Genomic DNA, 14,238 nt, shown 5'->3' on the forward strand with positions numbered 1-14,238 from the left:
ACACACACACTTTAACTCACTAGACCCCACTTACCTCCCAGAACTGAGGTAGAACCCAAGAAGCCTGTCAGGGTCTCTCTCTCCACAGAGATAGTGACAGAATGAGAATACAAATTAAAATTACAAACCTCAACAGTGTCCCTTAAATGAGTGGACACAAAATGCCAGAAAATGTTTGTATTAGAGCTGACTGGGTTTAATATATTTTTTTTTAATTTTCTTTCTTTTATATACAAATTAGATACAGTGCTCCTGTCTGCTAATTGCTAAGTTATCTGCCAAAACATCTAAAGCTTTCAAGAGCTTAGGTAGCCCCTGGAATCATGGTTAAAGTTGACTCCCCCACCAAAATCTGAAATGGCTCCCTTACAGATCCTGCGGGGGGGAGGGAGGTGGAGATGATCCAGTGAGTGACAGCGGGAGGGCAAGAGAAGACCAATCACCAGTGGTGGGGCCTTAGGTTGAAGAAGCAGAGGAAGGGGTGAGACTTGACAGAAGTGATAGAGCTTTGGAATCCAGTGACCAGCAATTAGAAATGTGACAACCTATGAGTTAATGAGTTGTACACAGACCGATTCCCCAGTTTGTCAGGCTGACACAGCACAGTAGGGTCGGGGAAGGATTTAATGTCTATGTGAGGGTCCAGTAGGTGATTCAGGAAAGAGGGCTCAGCACCATGTCCCCAGACAGCTCTGCATGGAGGCTGGTTTTAGAGCCAGACCACCAGGAGAAAACTTTAGCTTCTTTATGAGGAAAGAGCCAGAGCAGCCTCTTCCTGATCTGTTTGGTCTTCAAACCATAGATAAGGGGGTTTAGCATGGGGGGCACCAGGAGGTACATGTTGGCACTGAGAACGTGGAAATGCAGGGGCACATTCTGGGCAAACCGGTGTGTGAGGATGAAGAAAAGACCTGGGATGTGAAAGGCTAAGGTGGCAAACAGGTGGGAGCTGCAGGTCCAGAACGTCTTCGCCCAGGCGTCCTTTGTGGGGAGGCTGAAGATGGCTCTGAGAATCTGTGTGTAGGACAGGGCAATCAAAAACACATCCACACCAGTGATGAGGAAAATCAGAGAGAAGCCATAGTAATTATTGACACGGATGTCAGCACAGGCCAACTTCACCATGGATATGTGCTCACAGTAGGTATGGGGGATGATGTTGGTTCTGTGATACGGGCACCGCCTCGCCAGGAAGGGATTGGGCAGTACGAGCATGCTGCTGCGCAGTACCACGGCCAAGCCTAGCTTGGCCACCGCCGCGTTTGTCAGGATGGTGGAATGTCTCAGGGGATGGCAGATGGCCACGTAGCGATCCAAAGCCATGGCCACGAGGATCCCAGACTCCATCGCTGAGAAGCAGTGAATGAAGTACAGCTGGGCGAGGCAGGCACTGAAATCGATCTCCCTGGAATTGAACCAGAAGATGCTCAGCATTTTGGGCACAGTGGATGTAGACAGGGCCAGGTCGGTGACAGCCAGCATGCAGAGGAAATAGTACATGGGCCCATGGAGGCTCGGCTCTATCTTCACGATCAATAGGATGGTGAAGTTCCCCAAGATGGCTAAGGCATAGATCGCACAGACGGGGATGGAGATCCAGACATGGGCCGCCTCCAGGCCAGGAATGCCCAGCAGGATGAAGGTGGAGGGGTTGGTGAAGTCAGTTGTGTTGGAATCAGACATGGAGGTGATGAGAAGGTGTCCAATTCTAAGGCAGAACGGTGTCTCCTGCATGCACCATAGGTTCCCCTGACTTCCTGAATGTGCCCAGGGCCTAGGGTGATGGCCTCAGTACAAATGCCTGGATGGAGAGACAATGTTAATATGAGACGCTACATGCACTAGTGGAAGCCGTTCTCATGGGCTTCTGCCAAGTACAATTGGGTGCTCTTCACAAACTGAAAAATGACATTTCCATAATTCAGATAAATGAATTGTGAACCCCTGACCCTACTCATGCCAATTCCATATTCGGTGGTGCTCCATATGTCAATAATTCCTGTTTGTCTTGGTGTGGGAAACCTTAATAGACAACAGCAGGAAGCATGAGGGTGTTTATTGCTCATTGTTCCTTGATGCAATGAAACCCAGACTGGAGAGTTCATGCTGTAGGTAGTTCCCCATTCAACCAGTAGCTCAAAATATGAGATTTGAAAAAAAAAATCAAATTTTTTCCAAGACATGTGCTAGGGAAAACATCCCCACTAGAACATACCTTGGGGAAAAGACCGGGGAGCTCAACGGAAACAGCTGCTCTTTCGAAGCAGTGACCAAAACAATGACAATGCCTAAGGAATGGGATGGAAAATAACCTGCTCTGGATATGTGCTCTGTATTGGTTGACCAGTCTCTATAAAGGATATAGCAGAGAGAAAGGGGGTTTCTGAGGGCTTTTCTATATTACCCACTGGATCGACGGGCAGCGATCGATCCAGCGGGGGGTCGATTGATCTCATTTAGGTGCGATAAATTGACCACCAAGTCCTCTCTCATCAACTCCGGTACTCGACCAGGGTGAGAGGTGCAGGCGCAGTCGATGGGAGAGCGTCTGCCATCGACTTACTGCCGTGAAGACACTACAGTCAGTAGAACTAAGTATGTCAGCTTCAGCTATGCTATTCACATTATCCACCCCCGCAGTGTAGACCAGGCCTGAGACAGGCTAGGAGAATGGGGGAGGCTGCCATATGCGGAGAGACTGAAAAGACTGTCACTCTTTAAAGAAAAGAGAAAGAAGGGGGTATATGAAAGAGGAGAGGAAAATAAACAGTGAAACTGATTGTGTTGAAATGGACAAACAGAGAACAGCTCCCAACCGCTAATATGTACAGATAGTGCTTCAAAAGGCTCCTTCCTCAATGTTGAGGCAAATTATCAGCAAAACTGATGGGGAGGAAAATTTCAGACAGAAAAATGGGAATGAAACTCGGGAGTTCCTTAAGAAGACTTTCTTACATAGCTACAAAGCAATGATAAATCAAGAATGCAGACAACTTTCACTAAAAATCTGATCCAGTTGCAAAGTGAAGGCATGAACTGCAGGGAGGAGGCAAGCAATGTACAACAAATGGATGGGGGGGGAAAGAATACAGATAGCAAGAAATACAAATTGCACTTTATTAAAATGATAAGGGACATTAAAGACATCAGGGAAAAATCCATGTTTGGCCAGGCTACGCATCACAAAAAAGGAGGTGATTAAGTATTTTAAGAACAAAGTAATATTGGAAAAAACTAGGCCAAATTTTAGAGAGACAAAGGAAATTTGATAATCTTGCAGAAAAAAAGATTTGTATTTTTTGTTTGGCATTTCCAGGCCATTAGCAATCAATGAGGACGTTAAACAGCATCTACAGTAGAATGCTAGAGTTATGACCACCACAGTTACAAAGTGACCGATTAACCACACATCTCATGTGGTACCAGAATTATGCAGTCAGGCAGCAACAGACCCTCCCCCCCCCAAAAAAAAAAAAAAGGTAAATCATAGAATCATAGAGGGTTAGGGTTGGAAGAGACCTCAGCAGATCATCTAGCCCAACCCCCTGTTCAAAGCATGACAAATCCCAGGCAGGGCTTTGTCAAGCCTGAACTTAAAAACCTCTAAGGATGGAGATTCCATCACATCCCTAGGGAACCCATTCCAGTGCTTCACCACCCTCCTAGTGAAATAGTGTTTCCTAATATTCAACCTAGACCTCCCCCAGTTCAAACTGCAACTTGAGGCCATTGCTCCTTGTTCTGTCATCTGCTACCACTGAGAACAGCCAAGTTCCATCCTCTTTGGTACCCCCCTTCAGGTAGCTGAAGGCTGCGATCAAATCCCCTCTCACACTTCTCTTCTGCAGAGTAAATAAGCCCAGTTCCCCCAGCCTCTCTTTGTAAGTAATGTGCTCCAGCCCCTAAAAATTGTCATTGCCCTCCGCTGGATATTCTCCAGTTTGTCCACATCCTTTCTGCATTGGGGTGCCCAAAATTAGATGCAATACTCCAGCTGTGATCTCACCAGTGCTGAGTAGAGGGGAATAATCACTTCCCTCAATCTGCTGGCAACGCTCCTACTAAGACAGCCCAATATGCCGTTGGCCTTCTTAGCAACAAGGACACGCTGCTGATTCTTATCCAGCTTCTCGTCCACTGCAATCCCCAGGTCCTTTTCGAAAAGTACAGTATTGTGTTAAATAAAGGACAATAAATAAATGTAAATTATGAAAAGATACAGGGAAACTTTAAAAAAATGGAAAAGTTTATCAAACAATGAAAAAACTGGTATGGGATTAGTTCCAAAAAAAGTTTAGGAATATAACTAATGCTACTCAGCAACATGGTTTATGGAAAACTCATCTTGTCAAATGAGCCTGATTTCATCCTGTAATGAGAGCACATGTTTGGATGACCAAGGGATCCGCGCAGATATAGAAAACTTTGATTTCTCTGAGGCATTTGATTAAGTAGGGGAAAACATTCTGAGAAAAGAACATTCTACAATATCAGTAGAGTACATGTTATATGGACCAAAAACATGGCCATCTCACAGATCTCAGAAAGCAGTTGTCAATGGGCCGTTGTCAGGGAAAGTGGCTATTTCTAGTGGGGTTCTGCAGGGATTAGTTCTTGGACCAATGTTAGTCAATATATTCATCAATGATCTGGAGAGAAATATAAAATAACTGCAGATAAAATTTGTACACGACCCAACGATTGGCAGATTGCTTACAATGAGGAGGCCAGGGCAGGCATACAGACTGATCTGGAGTATTTGGTGAGTTGGGCCCATGCAAATAGTGTTTTAATACAGTGCAAAGTGATCCTCTTAGAACAGAGAATACAGACACAACCCCCTGACTAGGACTCTGTATTATGGAATGCAGGGACCCTGAAAAGTATTTAGGGATCAGTGTGGAGAACCAACTCCTCGTGAGCTCCCTGAGTGATGTTGTGGCCAAAAGGGTTGATGTGATCCTTGGATGCATAAACAGGGGAGTGGTGAGCTGGAGCAGGGGAAGGATTTTTAACTCTGCACATGGCATTGGTGAAACCGACTGCATCCTGTGCCAGGCTCCACATTTCAAAAAGAATATTGAATAATTGTAGTGGGTCCAGAAAAGAGCTACAAAATGAGTGGAGGCTGGAGAAAATAGCAGACTTAAAGAGCTTCAAATGCTTAACTTAAATAGTAATACCACGTGTCATAAATATAAAGGGAAGAGTAAACCCCTTTAAAATCCCTCCTGGCCAGAGGAAAAATCCTCTCACCTGTAAAGGGGTAAGAAGCTAAAGGTAACTTCGCTGGCACCTGACCAAAATGACCAATGAGGAGACAAGATACTTTCAAAAGCTGGGAGGAGGGAGAGAAACAAAGGGTCTCTGTCTGTCTGTATGCTGCTTGTGACGGGGACAGAACAGGAATGGAGTCTTAGAACTTTTAGTAAGTAATCTAGCTAGGTATGTGTTAGATTATGATTTCTTTAAATGGCTGAGAAAAGAACTGTGCTGAATAGAATGACTATTTCTGTCTGTGTGTCTTTTTTTGTAACTTAAGGTTTTGCCTAGAGGGATGCTCTATGTTTTGAATCTAATTACCCTGCAAGGTATCTACCATCCTGATTTTACAGAGGTGATTCCTTTACTTCTATTTCTATTAAAAGTCTTCTTGTAAGAAAACTGAAGGTCTTTTCATTGTTCTCAGATCCAAGGGTTTGGGTCTGTGGTCACCTATGCAAATTGATGAGGATTTTTACCAAACCTTTCCCAGGAAGTTTCCCAGCAAGGGTTGGGAGGATTTTGGGGGGAGAGACATGTCCAAACTATGTTTCCCAGTAAACCCAGTTAGAGTTTGGTGGTGGCAGTGGATATTCCAAGGACAAAGGATAAAATTAATTTGTACCTTGGGGAAGTTTTAACCTAAGCTGGTAAAAGTAAGCTTAGGAGGTTTTCATGCAGGTCCCCACCTCTGTACCCTAGAGTTCAGGGTGGAGAAGGAACCTTGACACCAGGCTCTTTAATCTGGAGGAGAGAGGCAAAGCAAGACTCAATGGTTGGAATCAGAATCTAAATGAATTCCAGTTGGAAATAACTACCAAATAGCACTGATGAAGATTAACCTAACAGTGAAGGGAAGTCATGGATTCTCCAACTTCTCAGATCCAGAGTCGATGCTTTTCTGGAAGATCTCCTTGAGGGCTTATCTACAAATTACATGCTACAGCAGCCCTGCCATAGGGATTAAATGTAGACACTACTTACTCTGACAGCAGGGGTTCTCCTGTCAGCATAGGTAATCCACCTCCCCGAGAGGTGGTAGCTAGGTCGATGGAAGAATTCTTCTGTTGACCTCATGCTGTCTACACTGGGGTTACACTGATATGCAGCCAGGCAGCAACAGAGCCAGAAAAAAAAAAAGGTAAATCATAATCATAGAGGGTTAGGGTTGGAAGAGACCTCAGCAGATCATCTAGCCCAACCCCCTGCTCAAAGCATTACAAATCGCAGGCAGGGCATTGTCAAGCCTGAACTTAAAAATCTCTAAGGATGGAGATTCCATCACGTCCCTGGAGAACCCATTCCACTGCTTCACCACCCTCCTAGTGAAATAGTGTTTCCTAATATCCAACCTAGACCTCCCCCAGTTCAAACTGCATCTCTCAGGCATGTGGATTTTTTTGATATTTCAAAAAAAGCAAATACAATTTCCCATTTTATTAAGAGAGAGATAGCCTACAAGTCATCAAAGGTACCCTAATACTCAGTGCTGGTTAAGCCTCAGCTGGAGCATTGTGTCTAGTTTTGGTCACAAATATATAGAAAATTTGTAGAGAAATTAAAAATGATTCAGAGTTGAGAGACAAAGAGGATCCGAGGGATGCAATGCAAGCCATATGAGCAAAGGCTTCAGGAACTGGGTAATTTTAGTTTCGAATATAGGAGATTGAGGGGTAACATGATCACAGTCTTCAGATACTTGAAAGGCTGCTATGAAAAGATGGAGAAAAGTTGTTCTCTCCTACCATAGAGGGCAGGACAAGAGGCAATGTGTTCAAACTACAGCATAGCAGATTTAAACTAAGTCTCAGGAAAAACTTCCTATCTGCAAGAACTGTAGGACAATGGAATCGAGTGTCTGGTGTGGTTGTGGAAACTCCTTCAAAGAAATGTCTCAAAAGGCGGGTGAACAGTTTTCTCTCTTTCTCTCTTGGATGGTTCAGATGCAACAAATCCTGCATCTTCGCAGGGCTTAGGCTACCTGACTCCTGCAGTGCCTTCTCACCCTGTGGCTCTATGGTTCTATGATGTGAAATCTTAATGTACAACAGGCCTTAGTCAAACAGACCGAAGTCATGGAGCTCAATACACGGGTAAGTGGGTGAAATGTTATGGCTTGTGCTATACAGGAGGTCAGACTGGGTGATCTAACCATCTCTTTAACTCTTAAACTCTATGAATCTATCGATAAAGAAAGTAGTTCAGGCATTTATATTTAAGGTGTCTCATAACACACGAGCAAGGGAACGTTCAATTACATTGAAAGTTTGAACATATAACACTGAGAAAAGAAAATTGTTTCCAAAATCCATATTTGGCCTGTGGAACTCCTTGCCACAGACATTATTGGAGCAAAGAGTTTAGCTGAATGGGTTTCACAAATGGATTGGCCATTGTCGGTGGTGCTGGTGGCACCACCATTAGTTAAGGTTGTCTGACACCTTCCATTAGGAGGACTTATTTTCAGTTGCTTATAAATTTTCCAGACTTGAACTGTTTGGATTGAAATTCCCCATGCTGGTGTCTGCATCTGACTGAATTGTTTTTTGAAAGTTTCAGTCATAACAGTTCAGTCAATTTCTTGAACAAAGCTAAGAGAGAAGATGACTTGGTCACATAGAAAAATTCTTAACAATCTTGCAAGGAGGAGCCCTAACATCTCTGTGCTTTCCAGCAGATAAAAACAAGGTATTAGTGCCCCCCCCCAGCAACAGCCAGAGCCCTGAAATGCAAGATTTCACATCATAGAATCATAGAGCCGCAGGGTGAGAAGGCACTGCAGGAGTCAGGTAGCCTAAGCCCTGTGAAGATGCAGGATTTGTTGCATCTGAACCATCCAAGAAGGAAAGACAGAAAACTGTTCACCCTCCTTTTGACACCTTTCTTTGAAGGAGTTTCCATAATGCAAGAGGAGGGGTGACAGTGTCTCTACATTAACTGAGATCTTTATTCAGTTCTTAATTCAAAAGGAGTTTTGCCTCAGTGGGGCCTGGGCAAAGTACGGGAAACTGCCTCAGAGTTTGGCCTTTTATTGTCCATCTACTAACCCCTTTCATCTCGAATGATCCACTGTGCCACTGAAATGCAGCCATCTCGGGGCTGGAGTACATTTTCCGAGGAGGGGGCATAGCAAAGAGGCACATTTTGGAACATGATACTGGAGCATAATCATCATTTGTGGCAAGGGGAATATATGGCAAGGCCACACCTGGAGTATTGGTTCCAGTTTTCATCCCCCCCACTACAGAAGGGATGTGGACAAATTGAAGAGAGTCCAGCTGAGAGGAACAAAAATGATTAGGAGTCTGGGTCACATGACTTACGAGGAGAGGCTGAGGGAACTGGGATTGTTTAGTCTAAAGAAGAGAAGACTGAGCGGGGATTTGATAGCAGCCTTCAACTACCTGAAGGGGGGTTCCAAAGAGGATGGAGCTTGGCTGGTCTCAGTGGTGGCAGATGACGGAACAAGGAGCAATGGTCTCAAGTTGCAGTGGAGGAGGTCTAGGTTGGATATTAGGAAAAACTATTTCACTAGGATCGGGGTGAAGCACTGGAATGGGTTACCTAGGGAGGTGGTGGAATCTCCATTATTAGAGGTTTTTAACGCCTGGCTTGACAAAGCCCTGGCTGGGATGACTTAGTTGGGGATTGGTCCTACTTTGAGCAGGGGGTTGGACGAGATGACCTCTTGAGGTCTCTTCCAACCCTAATATGCTATGATTCTATTTAATGGGTGTGCAGAGTGGAAAGGGCCACAGACTTATCCTCGGTCCCATCCTGCCCCTTCTCGATTCCATCATGCCCATGTTGGGAGCAGCAAGAGATGGGTACCTGTGATTCCTGAGATGGAAGTGTCTTCTCTGGGAATTCCCTTCAGCTAGCCGTGTCTCACACCTCTCTCACCCCAGCATTTGCAGCAGCATCCCACGCCAAGAGCCAACACAGGGGTATGCGCCGTTTGTAATATAGCATTCTGCAATCCCAGTGGGGTTCACTCAGCCCCTACCCAATAGTCTGAATGTAAACAGGCTGGGGAGAAGCTTGTCTGCACTCTTTATAAAGCTTTGTGAGAAAACACTAATTACATGACCTTCCCAAAGGTAGATGAGAACTCCTGGGCTCTCCACTGAGCCCGAGAGGAATTGGCTGCTCTGTGCATTTGTGTATTACTAAAAATTATGGATGGTTAGTAAAGAAACTAGGGATAATACCTAGGTCTTCATAGGGTCTCATACACTGAAAATACCCAGGACAGATAGGCAGATAGGAGACTGATAGATCTGGAGATAGATGACTGAGGGGAGACACGAACACTTTCTGCAGACACACGGGGCAATCACTACCATATCAGAAATGAGTAATTCTCATCAGTAACTATCGTCATACTGTGCAGAACCTTTAATCGAAGGATCTTGAAAACACCTAGCAAAGGAAAGTCACTCTGAACAATAGCAATGTGGGAAATGTAATGACAAAACAATACAGAAGTGAGGATTTCACATCCCAGCTATTGATAAGTGAGTTCTTGCCAGACAGGATGCTATCAAACTAAGTTTCCTTTTACATCTTCTAGGTACTTCCCTTTCTCTGGAGGTGATAGGCATTATTAGGACAGGATTGTATCCTAACAGCCCCATAGCACCTTCTTTCAATGTGACTAGTTTGGAATGTGAGGAGGTGACCGGTCGCTTCCCAGGTTATGGCTGCCTCTGTTGCTTAGCCAAAGGTCTTAGCCTAAGAACAGGGCTTCAGACTGTCACAGTGAGAGAAGACCCTTACACCAGCAGACAGTGATTTTGATTCTTTCTTTTATACTTCTAGAACTAGCTAAGTGATAAGAATACACCTAAATTCTTAGAGTATAGGCCTTTACAGACAGGCCTGAATATCTATATCCTAACAGTTAGCATGCCAAGGAAATAACACATGGGCCCATGGATGCTCGGCTCTATCTCACAATGAAGAGGATAGTGAAGTTTCCCAGGACAGCTATGGCATACATGGCACAGAAGGGAATGGAGATCCAGACGTGGGCCTTCTCCAGGACAGGGATGCCCAGCAGCATGAAGATAGAGGGGTTGGTGAAGTCAGTTGTGTTGGAATCTGACACAGAGTAGTGGAAAGGGTGTCCAACTCTAAAGCAGAACGGTGTTTCCTGCAGGTACCATATGTTCCCCTCACTTCCTGTTTGTGCCCAGGGTCTAGGGTGACAGTCACAGTAGAAATGCCTGGATGGAGAGACACTGTTAATATGAGACACTACATGCACTAGCGGAGGCTGTTTCAGGGGTGAAGCAGATTGTTCACTCTTCACTCATTGAAAAATGACATTTTCATTATTCACAGAAATTAATTATGCCCCCCTGACCCTACTCATGCCAATTCCATGTTTTGTAGTGCTCCATGCATCAATAATTCCTATTTGTCTTGGAGTGGGAAACCTTAATAGACACAAGCAGGAAACATGAGGGCTGATACTGCTTATTGCTCTTTGTTTCTTAGTGCAGTGAAACCCAGACTAGAGAGTTCATGCTGTAGGGAGTTCCCCATTCACCTGGTAGCTGAAAATCTGTGAATGGAAAAAATCAAAGCTTTGCCAAGACATGTGCCGGGGGAAACATCCCAAGTAAAACATAACTCGGGGAAAAGAGCTGGGCATAATTTATGGCAGCTCAACGGAAACACTGCTCTTTTGAAGCAGTGACCAAACCAAAGACAATGTTCGGCTTCCTAAGGAAAGGGGTGGAGAATTACCTGCTCTGGATATGCACACAATTTTGGTCGTCCTGTCTCTGTAAAGGATCTAGCAGAAAGAAAAGGGGTTTCTGAGACGGGCTATGAGAATGGGGGAGGTTGCCATATGCAGACAGACTGAAAAGTCTGGGACTGTTGAGTTTAGAGAAGAGAGATAAAAGGGGGCATACGATAGAGGAGAGAAAAATAAACAGCGGAACTGATGACATTCAAATGGACAAACAGAGAACAGCTCCCAACCAGTAATATCGATAGACACTTAGCGCTTCAAAGGAGCTAATTCCCCAAAGCTAGAGCAAATTATCAGCAAAACTGATGGGAGGGAAAAATTTGGACAGAAAAATGAAGTTAGAACCTCTGCCGTCGGCGTAAGTAGTGTCTACACTGAAGCAGTATTACAGCACCGCTGTAGCATTTAATTTGTGGACAAGCCCTCAAGCATATTATCATGAAAAGCATCCAGTCTGGATCTGCAGACGGGAGGAGTTGGAGAATCCACCAATTCCCTTCGCAGCTGTCCCAAAGGATAATCACTGTCAGTGCTATTTGGTAGTTATTTCCAACTGGAATTCATTTAGATTCTGCTTCCAACCATTGAATCTTGCTTTGCCTCTCTCCTCCAGATTAAAGAGCCTGGTATTACTATTTAAGATAAACAGATGAAGCTCTTTAAGTCTGCTATTTTCTCCAGCCTCCATTCATTTTGTGGCTCTTTTCTGGACCCACTACAATTATTCAATATTCTTTTTGAAATGTGGAGCCTGGCACTGGATGCAGTCGGTTTCACCAATGCCATGTGCAGAGGAAAAAATCCTTCCCTTGCTCCAGCTCACCACTACCCTGTTTATGCATCCAAGGATCACATCAGCCCTTTTGGCCACAACATCACTCAGGGAGCTCACGAGGAGTTGGTTCTCCACACTGATCTCTAAATACTTTTCAGGGTCCCTGCATTCCATAATACAGAGTCCTAGTCAGGGGGTTGTGCCTGCATTCTCTGTTCTAAGAGGCTCACTTTGCACTGTATTAAAACAGTTTATTTGCATGGGCCCAACTCACCAAATACTCCAGATCAGTCTGTATGCCTGCCCTGGCCTCCTCATTGTAACCAATCTGCCAATCATTAGGTTGTGCACAAATTTTATCTGCAGTTATTTTATATTTCTTTCCAGATCATTGATGAATATATTGACTAACATTGGTCCAAGAACTAATCCCTGCAGCACCCCTAGAAACAGCCCCATTCTCTGACAATGGCCCATTGACAACAGCTTTCTGAGATCTGTGAGTTGGCCAGATTTTAGTCCATATAACGTGTGCTCTTCTGATACTGTAGAATGTTCATTCTTTTCTGATTTTTTCCCCATAGTAAATCAAATAGCTCAGAGAAATCAAAGTCTATTATATCTGCATGGTTCCTTTGGTCATCCAAATGTGTACTAAAAATACAACAAGGAGCCCAGTGGCACCATAAAGACTAACAGATTTATTTGGGCATAAGCTTTTGTGGGTAAAAAAACCACTTCTTCAGATGCATGGAGTATTTTCAATGGCAGGTACCGCTAGATGAATCCGCCAAGAAAAGGTCAGCCTTCACCACCCATGTCGGGCTGTATGAATTTAATGTACTCCCTTTCGGACTGCGGAATTCACCCGCCACCTTCCAAAGACTTGTAGATGGTCTCCTAGCGGGATTAGGAGAATATGCAGTCGCCTACCTTGACGATGTGGCCATATTTTCAGATTCCTGGGCAGAACACCTGGAATATCTACAAAAAGTCTTCGAGCACATAAGGGAGGCAGGACTAACTGTTAAGGCTAAGAAGTGTCAAATAGGCCTAAACAGAGTGACTTACCTTGGACACCAGGTGGGTCAAGGAACTATCAACCCCCTACAGGCCAAGGTGGATGCTATCCAAAAGTGGCCTGTCCCAAAGTCAAAGAAACAGGTCCAATCCTTCTTAGGCTTGGACAATTATTACAGGTGATTTTTACCGCAATACAGCCAAATAGCCGCTCCACTGACAGACCTAACCAAAAAGAAACAGTCAAATGCCGTTCAGTGGACAGGAGAGTGTAAGAAAGCCTTTAACTGGCTTAAAGCGACACACATGTCTGACCCTGTACTAAGGGTCCCAGACTTTGACAAACCATTCCTAGTAACCACAGATGCGTCCAAGCGTGGTGTGGGAGCAGTTTTAATGCAGGAAGGACTGGATCAAGAATTCCACCCTGTAGTGTTTCTCAGCAAGAAGCTGTCTGAGAGGGAAAGCCACTGGTCAATCAGTGAAAAAGGATGTTACGCCATTGTCTACGCTCTGGAAAAGCTATGCCCCTATGTTTGGGGACGGCGTTTCCACCTGCAAACCAACCATGTTGCGCTACGGTGGCTTCATACCGCCTCGGGAAATGACAAAAATACTTTTTCGGTGGAGTTTAGCTCTCCAAGATTTTGATTTCGACATCCAACACATCTCAGGAGCTTGTAACAAAGTGGCTGATGCACTCTCCTGTGAAAGTTTCCCAGAATCAACTGGTTAAAATCGTCCTTAAGATGTGGAAAATATTATTAGTCTTTATGTACTTGGTAGTATATTTAGAGGTGCATGTGTCTTATTAACTCTGTTTTCTCCTAGAGTTCCAGGAAGAAATCCCAGCCAGCATTTCACCCTATCTGTGATTTGGGCTGGGGGGTGTCATAAATATAAAGGGAAGGGTAACCACTTTTCTGTGTACAGAACTATAAAATCCCTCCTGGCCAGAGGCAAAACCCTTTCACCTGTAAAGGCTTAAGAAGCGAATATAACCTCGCTGGCACCTGAACAAAATAACCAATGAGGAGACAAGATACTTTCAAAAAGCTGGAGGGGTGGGGAGAGAAACAAAGGCTCTCTCTGTCTGGATGATGCTTTTGCCGGGAATAGAACAGGAATGGAGTCTTAGAACTTAGTAAGTAGTCTAGCTAGATCTACATTATATACTGATTCCTTTAAATGGCTGAGAAAATAAGCTGTGCTGAATGGAATGTATATTCCGGTTTTTTTGTAACTTAAAGTTTTGCCTAGAGGGATTCTCTATGTTTTAAATCTAATTACTCTGTAAGGTATTTACCATCCTGATTTTACAGAGATGATTCTTTTGACCTTTTCTTCTATTAAAATTCTTCTTTTTTTGAATGCTTTTTCATTGTTCTTAAGATCCAAGGGCTTGGGTCTGTGGTCA

General features: G+C 44.3%; 1 protein-coding gene and 1 pseudogene across 1 annotated transcript; one reads left to right on the plus strand and one right to left on the minus strand.

The window, feature by feature from the left end:
* LOC144930842 (olfactory receptor 52P1-like) overlaps positions 1-14,238 on the plus strand; it is a 50,726-nt pseudogene that overhangs the window by 29,148 nt on the left and 7,340 nt on the right.
* Positions 655-1,683, minus strand: LOC144930240 (olfactory receptor 52E4-like). The gene has a single exon (XM_078851778.1). It carries the CDS (start codon positions 1,681-1,683, stop codon positions 655-657), a length of 1,029 nt encoding a protein of 342 aa, XP_078707904.1.

The sequence above is a fragment of the Lepidochelys kempii genome, chromosome 1 (assembly GCF_965140285.1).
Source record: "Lepidochelys kempii isolate rLepKem1 chromosome 1, rLepKem1.hap1, whole genome shotgun sequence".
Taxonomy (NCBI): Eukaryota; Metazoa; Chordata; order Testudines; family Cheloniidae; genus Lepidochelys; species Lepidochelys kempii.

Coding starts and splice junctions, on each gene's coding strand:
- LOC144930240 (XM_078851778.1), bottom strand. CDS start 1,683: ATGTCTGATTCCAACACAACTGACTTCACCAACCCCTCCACCTTCATC.